Here is a 17,801-nt window from a genome sequence, read left to right as displayed (position 1 = left end):
ACCACAGCCTTGACTAGACAGACCTTTGTTGGAGAAGTAATGTCTCTGCTTTTTAATATGATGTCTAGGTTGGTCATAACTTCCATCCAAAGAGTAAGCATCTTTTTATTTCATGGCTGCAATCACCATCTGCAGTGATTTTGGAGCCCCCAAAAATAAAGTCTCTCACAGTTTCCACTCTTTCCCCACCTACCTGCCATGAAGTGATGGGATCAGAGGCCATGATCTTCGTTTTCCGAATATTGAACTTTAACCAACTTTTTCACTCTCTTCTTTCACTTTCATCAAGAGGCTCTTTAGTTCTTCTTCACTTTCTGCCATAAGGGTGGTGTCATCTGCATATCTGAAGTTATTGGTATTTCTCCCAGCAATCTTGACTCCAGCTTGTGCTTCTTCAGCCCAGTGTTTTTCATGATGTACTCTGCATATAAGTTAAATAAGCAGGGTGACAATATACAGCCTTGACGTACTCCATTTCCTATCTGGAACCAGTCTGTTGTTCCATGTTCAGTTCTAACTGTTGCTTCCTGACCTGCATACAGGTTTCTCAGGAGGCAGGTCAGGTGGTCTGGTATTCCCATCTCTTGAAGAATGCTCCACAGTTTGTTGTGGTCTACACAGTCAAAGGCTTTAGTGTAATCAATGAAGCAGAAATAGATATTTTTCTGGAACTCTCTTGCTTTTTCCATGATCCAGCACATGTTGGCGATTTGATCTCTGATTCCTCTGCCTTTTCTAAAACCAGCTTGAACATCAGGAAGTTCACGGTTCACATATTGCTGAAGCCTGGCTTGGAGAATTTTGAGCGTGATTTTACTAGCTTGTGAGATGAGTGCAATTGTGTGGTAGTTTGAGCATTCTTTGGCATTGCCTTTCTTTGGGATTGGAATGAAAACTGACCTTTTCCAATCCTGTGGTCACTGCTGAGTTTTCCAAATTTGCTGGCATATTGACTGCAGCACTTTCACAGCATCACCTTTTAGGATTTGAAATAGCTCAACTGGAATTCCATCACCTCCACTAGCATTGTTTGTAGTGATGCTTCCTAAGGCCCACTTGACTTCACGTTCCAGGATGTGTGGCTCTAGGTGAGTGACCAGACCATCGTAACTAAAAGGGTCATGAAGACCTTTTCTGTACACTTCTTCTGTGTATTCTTGGTACCACTTCTTAATATCTTCTGCTTCTGTCAGGTCCATACCATTTCTGTCCTTTATCGAGCCCGTCTTTGCATGAAATGTTCCCTTGGTATCTCTAATTTTCTTGAAGAGATCTCTAGTCTTTCCCATTCTATTGTTTTCCTCTTTTATTTTGCACTGATCCTTGCTATTCTTTGTAAGACTGCATTCAAATGGGTATATCTTTCCTTTAATCCTTTGCTTTTGACTTCTCTTCTTTTCACAGCTATTTGTAAGGCCTCCTTAGACAGCCATTTTGCTTTTTTGCACTTTTTCCTGGGGATGGTCTTGATTCCTGTCTCCTGTACAATGTCATGAACCTCTGTCCATAGTTAATCAGGCACTCTGTCTATCAGATCTAGTCCCTTAAATCTATTTCTCACTTCCACTGTATAATCATAAGGGATTTGATTTAGGTCATACCCGAATGGTTTAGTGGGTTTCCCCACTTTCTTCAATTTAAGTCTGAATTTGGCAATAAGAAGTTCATCATCTGAGCCACAGTTGGTTCCTGGTCTTGTTTTTGCTGACTGTATAGAGCTTGTCTGTCTTTGGCTGCAAAGAATATAATCAATCTGATTTCAGTGTTGACCATCTGGTGATATACATGTATAAAGTCTTCTCTTGTGTTGTTGGAAGAGGGTGTTTGCTATGACCAATGTGTTCTCTGTGCAAAACTCTATTAGCCTTTGTCCTGCTTCATTCTGTACTCCAAGGCCAAATTTGCCTGTTACTCCAGGTTTTTCCTGACTTCCTACCTTTGCATTCCAGTCCCCTATAACGAAAAGGACATCTTTATTGGCTGTTAGTTCTAATAGGTCTTATATGATATAATACTGGAGATTAGTGGAGAATAACTTCAATATGGAGAAATAACTCCCAATATGATACTGGAGATCAATGCAGAAATAACTTCAGAAAGAATGAAGGGATGGTGCCAAAGCAAAAACAACACGCACTTGCGATATGACTGGTGATGGAAGCAAGGTCCGATGCCATTAAGAGCAATACTGCATAGGAACCTGGAATGTAAGGTCCATGAATCAAGGCAAACTGGAAGTGGTTAAACAGGAGATGGCAAGAGTGTATGTCGACATTCTAGGAATCAGAGAACTAAAATGGACTGGAATGGGTGAATTTAACTCAGATGGCCATTTTATCTACTACTGTGGGCAGGAATCTCTTGGAATAGCCATCATAGTCAACAAAAGAGTCCAAAATGCAGTACTTGGATGCAATCTCAAAAACGACAGAATGATCTCTGTGCATTTCCAAGGCAAACCATTCAATATCACTGTAACCCAAGTCTATGCCTCGTCCAGTAACGCTGAAGAAGCTGAACTTGAACAATTCTATGAAGACCTACAAGAACTTTTAGAACTAACACCCCAAAAAAATGTCCTTTTCATTATAGGGGACTGGAATGCAAAAAAATTCTTGTGCTAGATAATGGGAAATCATTATTCTCTTCTTTTACATATGTTTGATATTTCCCATAATAAAATGTGTACAAAGAAAAATGGTTGCAATAAGTCTTCTTTGACCATCAGGATAATTATCTGTTACAGGATACTTTTGTAAAAGGAAAAAGTCATCTATTAGAAATACATTCTTAAATATATAATCAATACTTCAAAATTTAGGAGCCTAACTAAATAAGTATTAAATTCACTAATGGTCACAGAAAATAATTCTATCTGATAAACATTACACCAGGGACACCGATGCATTGGTGAATTTTACAACAATGAAACAAATATATTAATATTAAGGATAAAATTTTTTTGAATTATAGATTGAAAAGCTGGTAATCAAAATAGCTAAAATTATTTCAAAATTTATTAGCTATACACTAATAACTTGGTCTTAAGGCCAAAATGTGAAAAAATTAATTGAAAAAATATTCAATATATGAGCCAATGTATATTCAAAGACTGCACAGAATATCCACAATAAAGAAATCAGAAGTAATAATCGTACTGCAACTTTCCAAAATTTTTCATCCTATGACACATCATTAGACTTTTGACATCAGAATTTTTTTATCTAACCAATATGAGTCAAATACCTATTATACATAATCAATAAGCAATTCTAACTCAAATGGCTGAATTAATTTACTCTATACCAATTTGAATGATGTTAGTTTACACTGATACTTTTCCTTCTTCGTTTCCAACTGAAGAGTTCTGTATTGTTAGGTATAGCTAAACATTTATCAGAAAATGCCATCAGTGTCTGGTCCATGCCCTACCCAATTCAGGTTAAAAGTGTTCATTTATCCAACATTTAGAGAGAATTTGGTGGTTTGCATTACTCAATACAGACTTCCTACTCATACCAACAAATCCTTGAGTGCCACACACCCCCACCTCCACTGTTCTCATCCACAGGGTATGAGCAAGTTGACTTTAATCCCAAACTGCAGTAGAATACATATCTGGACTAAACCAACATTACATTTGAATCTCCAGGAAGTGATTCAAAGATGAGTACATGATTCAAGTTAGGACAACTAAAACCTGTAAGGCTCAATGTCAAGACTTTTATTTGCATCTAAAGCATAGAGTTTCTTCTGTACCAGATTTGATGTTATGAGGCTGTACAACTGGAAATGTTTAGAACAAAATGAAGAAAGCAGAAAGTAGAACTGAGGGGTGGCCAGCAGCTCAGATCTGATTACGGCAGCTACAGAATCTAGATCTAATTGTGAATGTTTTAGGTATGAGGCCAAGAAATTCCTTTTTGCTTAAGCTATCTTGTGTCAGGCTTTGGAATCAGACATTTCAAGATGAATCCTCACTGTTACTCATTGGTTATGTGGATCTCAATTATCTTAAAGTATGTGCAAAGTAAGTTGTAAGTAAGCAAACATATATATTCCATCAATGGTGTGTGTACCACACTTTAGGAAACACTCTATTGAACTCATAATATTCAACATCAAACAAGAAGTTTTACATTTTCAACTTAATATGCTTCCATTCTTATCAAATCCAAAACACATGTCATTTCGAAAACACTGGGACTTCGTTGTCACCACATAATAAATAACCAGTAACAGGTGGTTCAAAAAGACAATTAGCAAATATTTTGTATAAGGCACTAAGATTCTAAAAAAACAATCATAATGTGTCTACTCAAACCAAAAGTACAAGTCTTGGTTACAGGGCAAAAAATGTTTCCCAAGTTTTAAAAATCACTAATTAACAATTCTAATGTTTTCTCCTAAAAACTCAAGATCTTACCTCAAAATAATGGCAATACCTCTCTGAAAGAGATATTCAGTCAATTTAAATTTTAAAATGTGTTTTTCACTTCTATCTTTAATATACTGAACACATTAAAAGTTTTTTATGATCCTCTAAGCAAATCTGTTTTTCCATGTTTATCAAGTTGTTTACAGACACAAATGTAGCTTTTGCAAGAATATATGATTTCAATTATACTCAGCATTCCCTGTTCACAATATAACATTCAGTTCAGTTCAGTCACTCGGTCATCTCTGACTCTTTGCAACCCCATGGACCTCAGCACGCCAGGGCTCCCTGTCCATCACCAACTCCCGAGTTTACCCAAACTCATGTCCATTGAGTCGGAGATTCTACCCAACCATCTCAACCTCTGTTGTTCCCTTCTCCTCCTGCCTTCAATCTTTCCCAACATCAAGGTATTTTCAAATAAGTCAGGTCTTTGCATCAGGTGGCCAAAGTACTGGAGTTTCAGCTTCAACATCAGTCCTTCCAATGAACACCCAGGACTGATCTCCCTTAGGATGGACTGGTTGGATCTCCTTGCAGGCCAAGGGACTCTCAAGAGTCTTCTCCAACACCACAATTCAAAAGCGTCAATTCTTTTGCACTCAGCTTTCATTATAGTCCAACTCTCACATCCATACATGACCACTGGAAAAACCATAGCCTTGACTAAATGGACCTCTGTTGGTAAAGTAATATCCCTGCTTTTTAATATGCTGTCTAGGTTGGTCATAACTTTTCTTTCAAAGAGTAAGCGTCTTTTAATTTGATAGCTGCAGTCACCATCTGCAGTTATTTTAGAGCCCCCAAAAATAAAGTCAGCCATGGTTTCCACTGTTTCTCCATCTATTTGCTATGAAGTGATGGGACCAGATGCCATGATCTTCGTTTTCTGAATGCTGAGCTTTAAGCCAACTTTTTCACTCTCTTTCACTTTCATCAAGGGGCTCTTTAGTTCCTCTTCACTTTCTGCCAGAAGGGTGGTGTCATCTGCATATCTGAGGTTATTGATATTTCTCCCAGCAATCTTGTTTCCAGCTTGTGCTTCATCCAGCCCAGCATTTCTCCTGATGTACTCTGCACATAAGTTAAATAATCAGGGTGACAATATACAGCCTTGATGTACTCCTTTTCCTATTTGGAACCAGTCTGTTGTTCCATGTCCAGTTCTATACTGTTGCTTCCTAACCTGCATACAGTTTTCTCAAGAGGCAGGTGAGGTGGTCTGGTATTCCCATCTCTTTCAGGATTTTCCAGTTTATTGTGATCTACACAGTCAAAGGCTATGGCATAGTCAATAAAGCAGAAATAGATGTTTTCTGGAACTCTCTTGCTTTTTCCATGATCCAGCAGATGTTGGCAATTTGATCTGTGGTTCCTCTGCCTTTTCTAAAACCAGCTTGAACATTTGGAAGTTCACGGTTCACATATTGCTGAAGCCTAGCTTGGAGAATTTTGAGCGTTACTTTACTAGCGTGTGAGATGAGTGCAATAGTGCGGTAGTCTGAGCATTCTTTGGCATTGCCTTTCTTTGGGATTGGAATGAAAACTGACCTTTTCCAGTCCTGTGGCCACCGCTCAGTTTTCCAAATTTGCTGGCATATTGAGTGCAGCATTTTCATAGCATCTTTTAGGATTTGAAATAACTCAACTAGAATTCTATCACCTCCACTAGCTTTGTTCGTAGTGATGCTTCCTAAGGCCCACTTGACTCCACATTCCAGGATGTCTGGCTCTAGGTGAGTGATCACACCATTGTGATTATCTGGGTCGTGAAGATCTTTTTTGTACAGTTCTGTGAATTCTTGCCACCTCTTCTTAAAATCTTCTGCTTCTGTTAGGTCCATACCATTTCTGTCCTTTATTGAGCCTATCTTTGCATGAAATGTTCCCTTGGTATTTCTAATTTTCTTGAAGAGATCTCTAGTCTTTCTCATTCTATTGTTTTCCTCTATTTCATCACACTGATCATTGAGAAAGGCTTTCTTATCTCTCCTTGCTATTCTTTGGAACTCTGCATTCAAATGGGTGTATCTTTCTTTTTCTCCTTTGCTTTTTGCTTCTCTTTTTACAGCTATTTGTAAGGCCTCCTCAGACAGCCATTTTGCCTTTTTGCATTGCTTTTTCTTGGGGATGGTCTTGCTCCCTGTTTCCTGTACAGTGTCACAAACCTCCGTGACATTATGTTGTAATGTAATATAAACATTACAATATGGTAACATAATTAGATTACTGTATAAAAGCTATCAATCTTCACTATCAGAAATGAGAAATGATGAGAGGACCAGTCCCAATAGCCATGGTTCATGCTTTTCTAGGACTGTTTGGACTATTATTATTCTAAGAATGCTAAGTTTAACCTTCTAGAAATCTGTAAAACAGATGCAAGGTTGTTTGTGTGGTTCCAGCGACTTGAAATAAAGGTTTCAAGCAACTATTTTTCATTAAATACTCTTGTTAAGTTACAGTGAATCTCACATGGGAATTAACAGTGGTGATCTATGATACTCAACCAAACATATTTACTTTAGTCACTCATTACCCTATACATTTTCTTCTGAGACATAGTTGCCATATAATAATCAGGATAAATTTCCTCATTACAGTTAAACTTCAGAAACTTATATTTTCTCTACTGCTAAATTCTCAGAGCACAAACTTTTGGTTCCCAAAAGTAATGTTGTGATTTGAGCCAACTTCTCTAAGAAAAATGCTCTAAATGAAGAAGTCAGTTCCTAAGTACATTAAGGCAAGATTTTTTAAATTCAATTTAGAGATGAGTACCATAGCACAACTAATTTACAAAATTATAAATTTCAACCAAGCATGCTGTAATTTAGAAAAAAATACTTAAGTCAAACACATATATGGAACTATATTAATACACTATATTATACAAGCATCCACCTACAAATTACCAAAAAAACAATCAATAAATTTTTTAAATTCAACTTTTGAAGTGCCCTAAAGTTTAGACAGATGTTATCCTATTTTCTCTGAGATCTTCTCTGAGCAGCTGTTCATTTGGACATGATCCTTATTTATTGATATACTGTGTCCAACGCTAGGGTCATATTTCTTAAACAGGAACTTGGCAACTTCCAGATTCTATGGTAAATATTGACATGTCTCAGCACATCAATATTTATACTATCAGGACACTTTGATGAGTCTCTTCACAATGGCCGCATCTTATGTCTTGGCAGCCACTTGTTTCTGCCAATTGAGAAAGACTTTTCTTTATTCAATAAAATTCTCATTAACTGTTCTTACAAAATTACAAGTAAGCTAATAGCATCCTCTCACACAAAGACCAGATTGAAGTCCTTGCTTATTTCAACATTTTGGTCACTGTTGCAGGGTTAGCAAAGCTCAGAGAAACAAGGCACAAATTCAGAAGTGTACTCCAAGTAACACTTGTTTTGACTCTTAATTCTAAGCCTAATCATTATTTTCAATCCCATTGCTAAGGGTGAAAGCACTGAAGTGTTTTCAGAATTTATAGAATTAAATTATTTCCCTTTTCGTTAGTCCTAAAAGCTCGACAAATTTATAAAAGACTGGTTTACAGACTGTAAAAATGATGACAATATTCAGAGAGCAGTTAAAATCCGGAATGCCTGCCATAAAAGGTAGTTGGAAAGTCTGGCTCATTATCTAGAATTAAACAGTGTTTTATATGCAAAATTAGTGCACCTAATTTTTGTGCCAAGTATCAGAAATCATGTTAACAAACCAACCATTATTAATCATAAGAACAAACTCCCATACCACTGGGAGAAAATCTTTGTAAACTGTTGTAAATACCCTGGGATTTCCCAGTGGCACAAAGGCAAAAGTTTAATTTAAAGCTATTGGCAATACTGGTATCTAGCAAAAGCATGAATGCCTCATCAACCATTTGGAATTCTAACATGGTTTTTTCTTTTGGGCAACAGAAGTCTCAATGGTGTTTTTCTTCTATAAAGAGCCCAATTTCATCAATATTAAAAATTTGCTGACTATAACAACCCTCTGTTCACTAATTTCAGCCCGTGTTTTAGAAAAAGTCACAACTAACTTTCTCACCAGTACTGGCAGCTTCACAAAGGACAAGGAGCATATTGCCCAGAGCGATAAAATGCATTAACTAAAAACCTCCTACTAATATAAGAAGAATTGTCTTGAAGACAGTTACCTTTTTCCTTGAAAACGGGGTATTGCAAATAAAGCACTGACTTATACTTCATAAAACTCAGATTGAAATCAAAACTCCTAGCTGAGTAATTTTGGTCATGCCATTAATGCATTAAAATATTCACTGACTACATTCTTTGTACCAGGCTTTAAACATCTCAAAGATGAGTAAAACATATTCCCAGCTATCTGATGAGACAGAAACACCCACAGAGGATTATTATGCAAGCTTGTAAAATACAGAGGCAAGATGGGAGCTCCTCTGAAATGTAGCACATTAACCAGTCTGAAATTTCAGAAGAAGCTTCCTTGAGTTATATCTGATATACAATTTAGAAGTTGGAAAAGGTTTAGGAGTGAAAGGAAAAAAGATAAGAAAACACATTCTAGGAAGAAGCAGCTACATGAGCAAACGCTTGGAGGCAAGAAATAGCATGATAAACAGAAATGAAAATTCAGTTTCAGACTTACTGACACTAACAAGAGCATTTGGGGGAATCATAGGCACTGTGCTGAAGGGATCTCAAGAAAGAAGAGTAAAAGAGAAGTTGGAACTTGGAGCACAGAAAACTCTTGAAGGGATTCTTGCTCAGAAGAACAAATAAATGGCATTGGAATCAGAGACAGATTAAGAGAAGCACTTCTTAAGGTGAAAAAAATAACATGCAGGTCAATCAAAAGTTTTGTGGGTCTTAATCTAAGAGCCATGGGGAAAGAGAATTTTTAAAAAAGGAGAAAATGAACACTAAATAACAAAGGACTTCAACCTCTGACTATGGAGACTAGTTGAGGATCAAAGAAAACAACAAATTAAGTAAAATTATTATTTTTTTTACTATATTGAATGAGAAAAAAGTCAGATAAAAGGAAATGATCAACACCATCAATACTAGAGACAAGTAAAAAAGGACGGGAGAAAGCAATCTGGTACTAAAAGTAGTACCAATTCAATTTTTTAAACTTTTAATTTAAAAAACCATTCATTGAGTGCTTAACATTCAGGTCAACTGGCCCTCCTTCATTATCCCTCCCTTTAAAAGGTTTTTATTTTAGTGAACAAAGAAAGCCAGATACAAAACATGCAAGCCTTATAGAGTGCTTGAAAGTGAAAGTTGCTCAGTCCTGTCCAGCTCTTTGCCACCCCATGGACTAAATGGTCCACGGAATTCTCCAGGCCAGAATACTGGAGTAGTGGGGAGCTATTCCCTTCTCCACGGGATCTTCCCAACCCACAGATCAAACCCAGGTCTCCCACATTGCAAGCAGATTCTTTACCAGCTCAGCCACCAAGGAAGCCTAAGAATATTGAAGAGGGTGGCCTATCCCTTCTCCAGGGGATCTTCCTGACCCAGGAATTAAACCAGGGTCTCCTACATTGCAGGCAGATATTTTATCAGATGAGCTACCAGGGAAGCCCACTGAGTGCTTGCTGCTGCTGCTGCTAAGTCGCTTCAGTCATTGTCTAACTCTGTGCGACCCCATAGATGGCAGCCTACCAGGCTCCTCCAACCCTGGGATTCTCCAGGCAAGAACACTGGAGTGGGTTGCCATTTCCTTCTACAACACATGAAAGTGAAAAGTAAAAGTGAAGTCACTCAGTCCTGTCAGACTCTTCGCAACCCCATGGACTCCAACCTACCAGGATCCTCTGTCCATGGGATTTTCCAGGCAAGAGTACTGGAGTGGGGCGCCATTGCCTTCTCCATTGAGTGCTTAGTGCAGGTCAAATACCCGACAATACTACGGAAGTCCATGCATTCTTTGCACAGAAAAACATAAATATGTACTATTTTTACATATAATAGTATGTAAAGTATATAAAGGATAATAGTATTCCTTACTGAACCTAAGAAATCAAAGTTGAAAATGCTCTTCTAGATGCAGGAGAGACAATAATTTTTGAAGAAGGAAATTATAAGAATCAGATTTCACTTTTAGCGTGTAAGAAAATGATCCAAGATAGTCTGAAATAAGATTCCATACCAGAGTTGCTAGAAAAGAGACTTTTGAAATAGCAATGTAAGACAGTGCTTAAATTAGTTCACTGGCAGTGAAGCCAAGAGCAGGGAGTTTATGTGCTTAATGACCATGTATCTCAACTACCACCTCCTTAGGGATCTTGCCAAGAGATCGTGTCAGATTAACTTTGTTGTGTTACATGAAAAACTTTATATATAAATATAAATGTATGTTCAGTCTTATCTGTTGCTATTTGGCTTCCTCTGTGGGTAACTTTAAAATAACTGGCATTGTTCTTCCCTATTTTGAAGCTGAAGTACGTAAGAGCCTATAGTCTAAAATTAATTAAAATGCATAAATACAGTAAATCAACTGTGATTTTTAAAAACTTCAATTTCCTGATGCACTTCAGCTATTACATATAACCCTCAAAGTGTCCATGTAAATGAAGACAATCTACATGACATCAAGATGTCTGCAGACACATTTACTACTGTGGAAACCAAGCTTGATGAGTTGCACAACATAATTTCAATAACCAAGCCAAGATTATTTAATTTGAATGATAAGACTTAAAAAATAAATTGTAAAGCAATCACAAGACAAAGCATTACAGCTTGTTTTTTGATAGGACAAGGGTACAGTATATTTTTATACATTTCTTATTCCCCTCTTCCCCATGCCCATTAAATTTCTGGAAAGAACAGGCCATCTTTATCCCTCTGCAGCAGTCTCATGATGGTATGAATAAAAGCTCAGTTAAGTACTTGCTAAATTTGTGTACTTAACCAATTCTTGACAATTCAGTAGATTCGAACAAAAAGTTAGTAATGGTTAAAAAAAAGAAAAGAAAAAAACTTGGTGGGCAGTAGCCAACAATACAATCACAGATAGTAGAAACCCAAATATTCTAATCACTGTGTTGCCCTAAATATAGAAGGGTCACATAGTTTGGCCAAGAAAAGCACATAAATCAATGCATTATATGAGCTTCCTTTTCCTGTTTCTCTCAATCCACTTTGAGTCAAAGTATTAAAAAAACTGATAATCTAAAAAGAATCTGGGGAGAGGGAATAGAACCTTATCTAATGGGATTGTTAAAATTAGAGAAAGTTAAATAATAATACTGATTAAAAGAAAAAGTTGGTATATGTCTTGCAGGTGGACCATTTCTCTAAAGCACCTAATCAATTACTTAATTCGGGAAGGGCAGCTCCTTTCCATTTGTTCCCACAGAAAGTTCTTTCCTGACTCCAATCGGCACCTTTCAGCCTCAGATCGAACCCACTGACAATCTACAAAACGCTGGGAATTAGAAGACAATGCCAATATTAGAAAAATGATCAAACACCTTCTCAACACAACCCTCTGAATTCAAGTGTCCTCCTAATCCCACAGCTTTACAGGGCATTTCAAAGGCGCTTTACACAAAGAATCCCTCAGGTGCAAAGGGAGAAACTGAAAAGGGAGCCCAGGAGACGCACGACCTGATGGTAACGCCAGAAAACTCAGGTGTTCCCGAGAGTTTACAAACAGAAGGGCCAGAAGCTTACACATCGAGGGGAGTCTACGCCGGAAAAAAAGTGAGCGCTGAGGAGTTCTAGAGAAGTAAAGAAAAAAATAATAATAACAACAATAACTGGACCACCGACTACTATTAAAAGAGTCAGTCGCCACTTCCGGACCCTACCTCTCAGTAATTCCACTTCCGGCCTTCTCCAAAAGGCCCGCTCCCACAGGCGGACATCCAGCACCCAATGAGAGTGTCACCTACTTCCGCGGGGGCTGAATGACGTCATGTAGGTCCCGTCCTTTCCGGTAGAGAGGAGCCTATCGTAGAGCCCGAGACCCGCGCCTCAGAAGGAGCTACCCTGACAGGCCCAACCAGACCGCGGGAAGGGGAGAGAAAGGCAAGCCGGCCGTGCACGCCTCTTCCGCCCTGGGCCCGGAAGGGTGATGTGGCTGGGGCTTCGCCGGCCTCACTATGGTAAGAACCGGGGCTTTGGGGTCGCGACTGAGCTTTGTGCAGGGGCTGCGAGCCAGTACTAGGGTTGGAGGATTGAGTGGCAGTCCCCGGCCGGGGAACCCTGTCACTAACTTGACTCTCCCGGGGCTCAGAGGGAGAGATGGGCCCGGGAGCCCTGTAGCCCCTACACGTCCAAACTGGGACAACCAGAGCCGACAGCCCAAGAAAGAACCTCAGGGCCGCAGAGTACCCCCTCACACGCAGAGGCTACTTTAATGACTTGTTTCAAAGAAATGCGCTGGTTTGGCTTAACCCGTCGTTACTTACTCTTTGTGGTCATTTTCAGGCTTTAGAGCTGCCGGGTTTGCGCTCTTGTTGTTTTGCGGTTTGTTATCTCATTGCGGACCTAAGCCAGGTGTTTCATTGTTGTCAAACAAACCCCAAACACCCCACCTTAATTTTCACTTGTCGAATTAATTGGCCTTTTAGGTCTCCCCAGCTCCATTCTTTCAACTCTAAAGATGCTACTTTATAAGCTGTGTTTTAATGATCGGAGTTGTCTGTTGAGGTGGCTTTTCTAGAAGCTTACTGTGCTTGGAGTGGTGTTTGGCCTCCGGTCTTCCTCCCCTTCCATACACTATTAAGATTTCTTGTGTTATTTTGTCTTATTGCAGATTCCTTTAATAGTTTGGGCCTGTTAGAGAAGCTTGAAATAAGCCACAGAAGTTCACAAGAGAAATGTTTACTTCTCCAAGCTGAGAAAAATACATAAAACCAACATGGACAGAGGACAGATGAAATAATCAATAGTAATAGCAAAGATCTGCAGGCATTTCACCTTTGTCACGGTAAATGCTAACAACCTCTACACCAGGCCTTGGCCATGAATTTATGAGGTCTGTGTGCCAGACTTCATAAAAGGTTCATGCCTTTTATTGTAGTATCAAAAGCAGCCATGACAAAAGCTTTTCTACAGTGAAAAGTTGCTGAGCTTGTGTTCCCAGAAGTTCCTGCAGAATCCCATACAGCACAAAACCCTTAGACTTTTAATCGAAAACTCATTAATTGTTGTTTACTTTGTGCCAGCTTTGGTTATAGCTGGAGCATAAGTCACAGTCTTTTCCCTGGAGAAGTTCACAATGTATAGAGGGGATGACATTGGCAGATTATTCCTTCCTTGGCCGAAGATACTCTCCAGTTCCAAAATTGAGCTATCACGTGAAAGGACACAAGTGGATAGACTTGTGTCCTGAGTGAGCCGTTATTTAACTTAGAAAATGTGGTTCATTTGGCAATCCAAAAAGAGTAGCGAGACTGTTACTCTTAATTCTTGCATATATCCTCCTTGAGGCTGAAATTGGATTACTCATAGTACAAGCAGAGATAGATTCTTCTTTTTGTCTTATATTCTATTTAGAAGCAAGACATATACCATTTAAGATTAACAGTATTTGAACCATCTGGCCATCTCTGGTTTATTCAGAGAAACAATAATAACTCTCATTTATTAGCTATTGCTGTGTGCCAGGGTGCATTTGAAAAATCAACTTAAAAGTATTGTCTCATTTCGAAACTTCTAAGTAGATGTTTACAGGCAAAGGAAGTCAGGCATGTCAAAAGTCTTCATGCCATTGTTAATGAAAAGAACATAACTGAAAATCAAATATGTCTTAGTGGTTTGTTGCTCTCAAATATAATATGCCAATCGGATGTGGGTAGAAAATAGAAATAACTGCCAGGTAATTAATGTTTTCATTCTTGCTCTGTTCCTGTGAGCTTAAGATGTCAGTATTTCAGAAGAAGTACATTGTAGTTGGAAGAGTTACACAGTGAGGTTTCTTTTTGAGTTTGTACCTAAACTTGGTATATTTGCAAGGTAGCCTAGTGATAATGAGATGGTTAAATAGCACCACTGATTCAGTGGACATGAATTTGAGCAAACTCTGGGAGATAGCGAAGGACGAGGAAGCCTGGCCTGCTGCAGCTCAGAGACATGGCTTAGAGACTGAACAACAACCAGTGATTATGACTTATATCTGAATTACTGTATTTTAATGAATCCATTTTTCTTTTTAGAAAGAACCATTCAGTTTTTAATATCCTCCTTCCAGTGCATTCTCCCCCCCGCCCCCCCATAATTTTATTTATTTATTTCTGCCTGTGCTGGGCTTTTGTTGCTGCAAATGAGGGCTACCCTCTACTTAAGATGTGCGAGCTTCTCAGTGCAGTAACCTCTGTCATGGCAGGGCACGAGCTCTAGGTGCACAGGCTTCAGGAGTTGCGGCTCCTGGGCTCTGAAGCACAGGTTCAGTAGTTGTGGCACAGACTTTTATAGTTGTTCTGCGGCATGTGGGATATTGTCAGATCAGGGGTTGAGAACCTGAGTCTCCTGCATTAGCAGGCAAATTCTGTACCACTGAGCCACCAGGGAAGCCCCCAATGAATCCATGTTTTAAAATGTATTTCAAGGCCATTAAATGTTTATCAACAATAATAATTTAAAACTATCAGAGCATAAGCAGTATAATAATTATATCATTTACAAATTAATACTTTTAAAAACTCCAGAAACCCTAGTTCTCCCTAACTTAAAAATCTTCAAGATTCATCTCTAGTTTCATCTCTTCCAAAGAAGGCTTCCCTGTACCTTAAGTTTTCTTCTTCTCCTTTTAGGTGTTTATTTGGACGTCTGTAGTCCAGTCCATGTATATGCCACCAGTGTCCCTCTTGCATAGAAAACAGCAGTAAGATATTGCTTATAATTCTCCCTTCTCTAGGCAGAGTTCTTACAAGTAGAGACTAGGTCTTTTAATCTCTACATCACAGTGTCAGAGTTAGTACTTAAATGAATGAGTGTCTGGATATACAAAGTCGTGTAAAACATGCTCATTGTATTCAAGGACTTTACAGTCCAATGGGGGAGAGTATTAAATAAGTAAACTTTGTGTGTCATCTGCTAGGACATAGCGTGTGTGGTAGAAAGAACATGAGCTTTAGACTAAACCAAACAGGGTCAGAATCATTCCCAGCGACCATCCTTTACTTGAGGAAGTTTATCTTCGTTTCTTCTTCTGTTGGTGTGTTAAGTGACTTACCGATATTCTCATCTAATGTTCATAAACCCTGCAAAGTAGGACCTGTTTATTGCCCGTATTTTATAATTAAATTGAGTACCAGGGAAAGGGTGTAAAATAGTTTATTAAATAGTTTATTTCCTCTTGTAGCTGAGAAATTGTTTCAGTTCAGTCGCTCAGTCGTGTCCGACTCTTTGCCACCCCATGAATTAGAGCACACCAGTCCTCCCTGTCCATCACCAACTCCCGGAGTTCACCCAGACTCATGTCCATCAAGTCAGTGATGCCATCCAGCCATCTCATCTTCTGTCGTCCTCTTCTCCTCCTGCCCCCAATCCCTCCCAGCATCAGTCTTTTCCAATGAGTCAGCTCTTCGCATGAGGTGGCCAAAGTATTGGAGTTTCCGCTTTAGCATCAGTCCTTCCAATGAACACCCAGGGCTGATCTCCTTTAGAATGGACTGAGTCCAGGGGTCTCTCAAGAGTCTTTTCCAACACCACAGTTCAAAAGCATCAATTCTTCGATGCTCAGCTTTCTTCACAGTCCAACTCTCACATCCATACATGACCACTGGAAAAACCATAGCCTTGACTAGACGGACCTTTGTCTCTGCTTTTTAATATGCTATCTAGGTTGGTCATAACTTTCCATCTAATTGTCACTAGGAACTGCTGGAGGGCATCATCAAGGAGATAACACTCTGACCTGTGTATTAAGGAGTGACTGAGGATTAGAGAAGGAGTCATTAGCTAGAGCTGGGAAAACATTCTCTAGCCTTTAGATAGATAAAGGATGAGGTAGTTAAGGACACAAAGAGCATGAAGTTGAACAGTTGCCTGGGGAGTGCAAGAAGTTGAAGTTAATCAGTGAAAAGATGAGACTAGAAAGCTTGTGGCCAGATCTTGAAGTCTGTTCAAGGTCTTTATATTTTGATAATGTTTGTGTACCTAATAAACACTTTGAGCAAGGAAAAGAATGGAGTGCACTTGAGAAAACCAACCGGTAACAATGGAGAGGATATATTTACATGTTATTGTTTAACCGATAAGTCATGTCTGACTCTTGTGACCCTATGGACTCCAGCACACCAGGCTTCTCTGTCCTTCACTATCTATCTCCCAGAGTTTGCTCAAACTCATGTCCATTGGGTCACTAATGCCATCCGATCATCTCATCCTTTGCCACCCCCTTCTCCTCTTGCTGTCAAGCTTTCCCAGCATCTGGGTCTTTTCCAGTGAGTTGGCTCTTCTTATCAGGTGGCCAGAGTATTAGAGCTTCAGCTTCAGCATCAGTCCTTCCAATGAATATTCATGGTTCATTTCCTTTAGTACTGGCTGGTTTGATCTCCTTGCTGTTTAAGGGACTCTCAAGAGTCTTCTCCAGCACCACAATTCAAAAGCATCAATTCTTCAGCCCTCTGTCTTCCTTAGGATCCAACTCATATCTATAGATGACTACTGGAAAAACCATAGCTTTGATTGTACAAACCTTTATTGGCTAAGTGATGTCTCTGCCTTTTAATATACTGTCTAGTTTTGTCATAGCTTTTCTTCCAAGGAGCAGGCATTTTTTAGTTTTGTTTTCCCATCTATTTGCCATGAAGTGATGGGACCGGATACCATGATCTTAGTCTTTCGAATACTGAGTTTTAAGCCAGCTTTTTCACTCTCTTCTTTCACCTTTATCAAGAGACTCTATAGTTCCTCTTCCCTTTCTGCCATTCCCTTTCTACCTTTCTCGATATCTGAGGTTGTTGATATGTCTCCTAGCAGTCGTGATTCCAGCTTGTTATTCATCCAGCCCAGTATTTCACATTGTACTCTGCATATAAGTTAAATAAGCAGGATGACAATTTACATACTTGTCATACTCCTTTCCCAATTTTGAACAAGCCCTTTGTTCCATTTCTAATTCTAACGGTTGCTTCTTGACGTGGATATAGATTTCTCAGGAGGCAGGTAAGGTGGTCTGGTATTCCCATTTTTTGAAGATTTTTCCAGTTTGTCGTGATCCACACAAAGGCTTTAGCATAGGCAATGAAACAGAATTAGATTTTTTTTTTTAATTCCCTTGCTTTCTCTTTGAGCCAGTGGATGTTGGCAATTTGATCTCTGGTTCCTCTGCCTTTTCTAAATCCAGCTTGTACATCTGGAAGTTCTTGGTTCATGTACCACTGAAGCCTGTCTTGAAG

The 17,801-nt window shown here is 39.0% G+C and overlaps 2 protein-coding genes across 6 annotated transcripts in view; one reads left to right on the top strand and one right to left on the bottom strand.

Annotated features, from left to right (window-relative positions):
• The window catches only part of XRCC4 (X-ray repair cross complementing 4), a 390,397-nt gene extending 378,030 nt beyond the window's left edge, over positions 1-12,367 (bottom strand). For 4 of the 5 annotated variants that reach the window (XM_061424328.1, XM_061424330.1, XM_061424326.1 and 1 more), the window contains exon 1: positions 12,261-12,367. The gene's annotated coding sequence lies outside the window, so the exon portion shown is untranslated. The other variant, XM_061424327.1, reaches the window with a different exon arrangement.
• Positions 12,368-12,449: 82 nt separating this feature from the next.
• The window catches only part of TMEM167A (transmembrane protein 167A), a 47,861-nt gene continuing 42,509 nt past the window's right edge, over positions 12,450-17,801 (top strand). The window contains exon 1 of the mRNA XM_061424331.1: positions 12,450-12,557. Within this exon, the coding sequence (XP_061280315.1) occupies positions 12,555-12,557 (3 nt within the window). The 5' untranslated portion in view covers positions 12,450-12,554. The remainder of the gene's footprint in view (positions 12,558-17,801) is intronic.

Source organism: Bos javanicus, chromosome 7, assembly GCF_032452875.1.
Source record: "Bos javanicus breed banteng chromosome 7, ARS-OSU_banteng_1.0, whole genome shotgun sequence".
Taxonomy (NCBI): Eukaryota; Metazoa; Chordata; class Mammalia; order Artiodactyla; family Bovidae; genus Bos; species Bos javanicus.
This window is presented reverse-complemented; position numbering and strand designations above follow the sequence as displayed.